General features: G+C 49.8%; 1 protein-coding gene across 1 annotated transcript; it reads left to right on the forward strand.

The window, feature by feature from the left end:
- The first annotated feature begins 274 nt into the window (after nt 1-274).
- On the forward strand, nt 275-790 carry LOC144140026 (cytoglobin-1-like). Its single transcript, XM_077672238.1, has one exon. It carries the CDS (start codon nt 275-277, stop codon nt 788-790), a length of 516 nt encoding a protein of 171 aa, XP_077528364.1.
- Nucleotides 791-1,192: the final 402 nt, after the last annotated feature.

The raw sequence follows: 1,192 nt of genomic DNA on the forward strand, positions 1-1,192 counted from the left end.
TCAGTCCAATCCCTTCATTACAAAGGGCATTCGGCGGTGGTGCACCCGTAAAAACACTCTCCCTGTATTTGTGTGTTTAATTTTCACTCCCTGCAGTATTTGATGTATAATTTCCGCTTGGTTTAATTATGATCATAACGAATGCATATACGTTTTTAATACCAGGTACTGCTGCGAAGGGCACCAATGAAGATAGGGGGTCTGTCCTCGTGGCACCATGATAGCAAGCCGAAGAAGACGACGAAGAACACGAGCGCACCTCGAGGAATCCGCGATGGGGAACGTCTTGCACAAGGACGTGGCCGACCCACGGACAGGGATGACCCCGCGAGAGGAGAGGCTTGTCCGGGACAGCTGGCGAAACTTCACCCGGAAGAACCCGGACTTCGGAGTGATTGTCTTCCAGCGGATGTTTCGCAAGTACCCCGAGTACCAGAAGCTCTTTGAGCGTTTTAAGAATGCGGATGTTCAGACGCTTCCCAGCAATCCCAAGTTCAGGGCGCATGCCTGCGTGGTGGGCTTCCAGCTGTCGGCCATCGTTGAGAGCCTGGACGATCCCGATGCGGTTGCTGAGCTAATCCACAGGAACGCCGTCAATCATACGAAGCACGCCGGAGTCCGACCCCCCAACTTCGAGGGTTTCTTCTCCGCAGTCCTGGAAGAGATGGAGGCCAAGAACAAAAGCTTCATGACCCCACCCGTCGTAGCGGCCTGGGTGAAGTTTTTTGAGGTGAGGAACGGCGTTGTTGTAATATGTCCAGTGAAGATTTCTGGGGACAATTTCATTTGACTGACTTTATACGCACGACGTCGTGGGGTCTGCCGGAAGCCATTATACGCACGACGTGACTGAGGCGCCAATGCGGCAGTTGCGTCATTCGCGTCGTGCGTATAGTGGCTTCCGGGAGACTTCACGACGTCGTGCGTATAAAGTCAGTCATTTTATTTTCACAAGCTGCGTTTGAGGAAAACGTAAAAAATTTTGAATAGAGCATTTAGGGGGCTTTCGCTTAAAAAGAAACGCACTCTTGATCAGCATGTGCTAACAAGAGTAAGCAAGAGGGACATAATTTTTCCGGCTTAAGCTGATGTTAACTCTGTGTTTTAAATGAAGGAAAAGGTGTTAAGAAAATGTTGGTATGAGGAACTGCATTTATACCAATTTATGTCAGAAGAGCTGTTCCTTGGCGTG

The sequence above is a fragment of the Haemaphysalis longicornis genome, unplaced genomic scaffold (genome assembly GCF_048455015.1).
Source record: "Haemaphysalis longicornis isolate Haplotype H1 unplaced genomic scaffold, Haemaphysalis longicornis Haplotype H1 scaffold_5, whole genome shotgun sequence".
Classification (NCBI taxonomy): domain Eukaryota; kingdom Metazoa; phylum Arthropoda; class Arachnida; order Ixodida; family Ixodidae; genus Haemaphysalis; species Haemaphysalis longicornis.

Coding starts and splice junctions, on each gene's coding strand:
- LOC144140026 (XM_077672238.1), top strand. CDS start 275: ATGGGGAACGTCTTGCACAAGGACGTGGCCGACCCACGGACAGGGATG.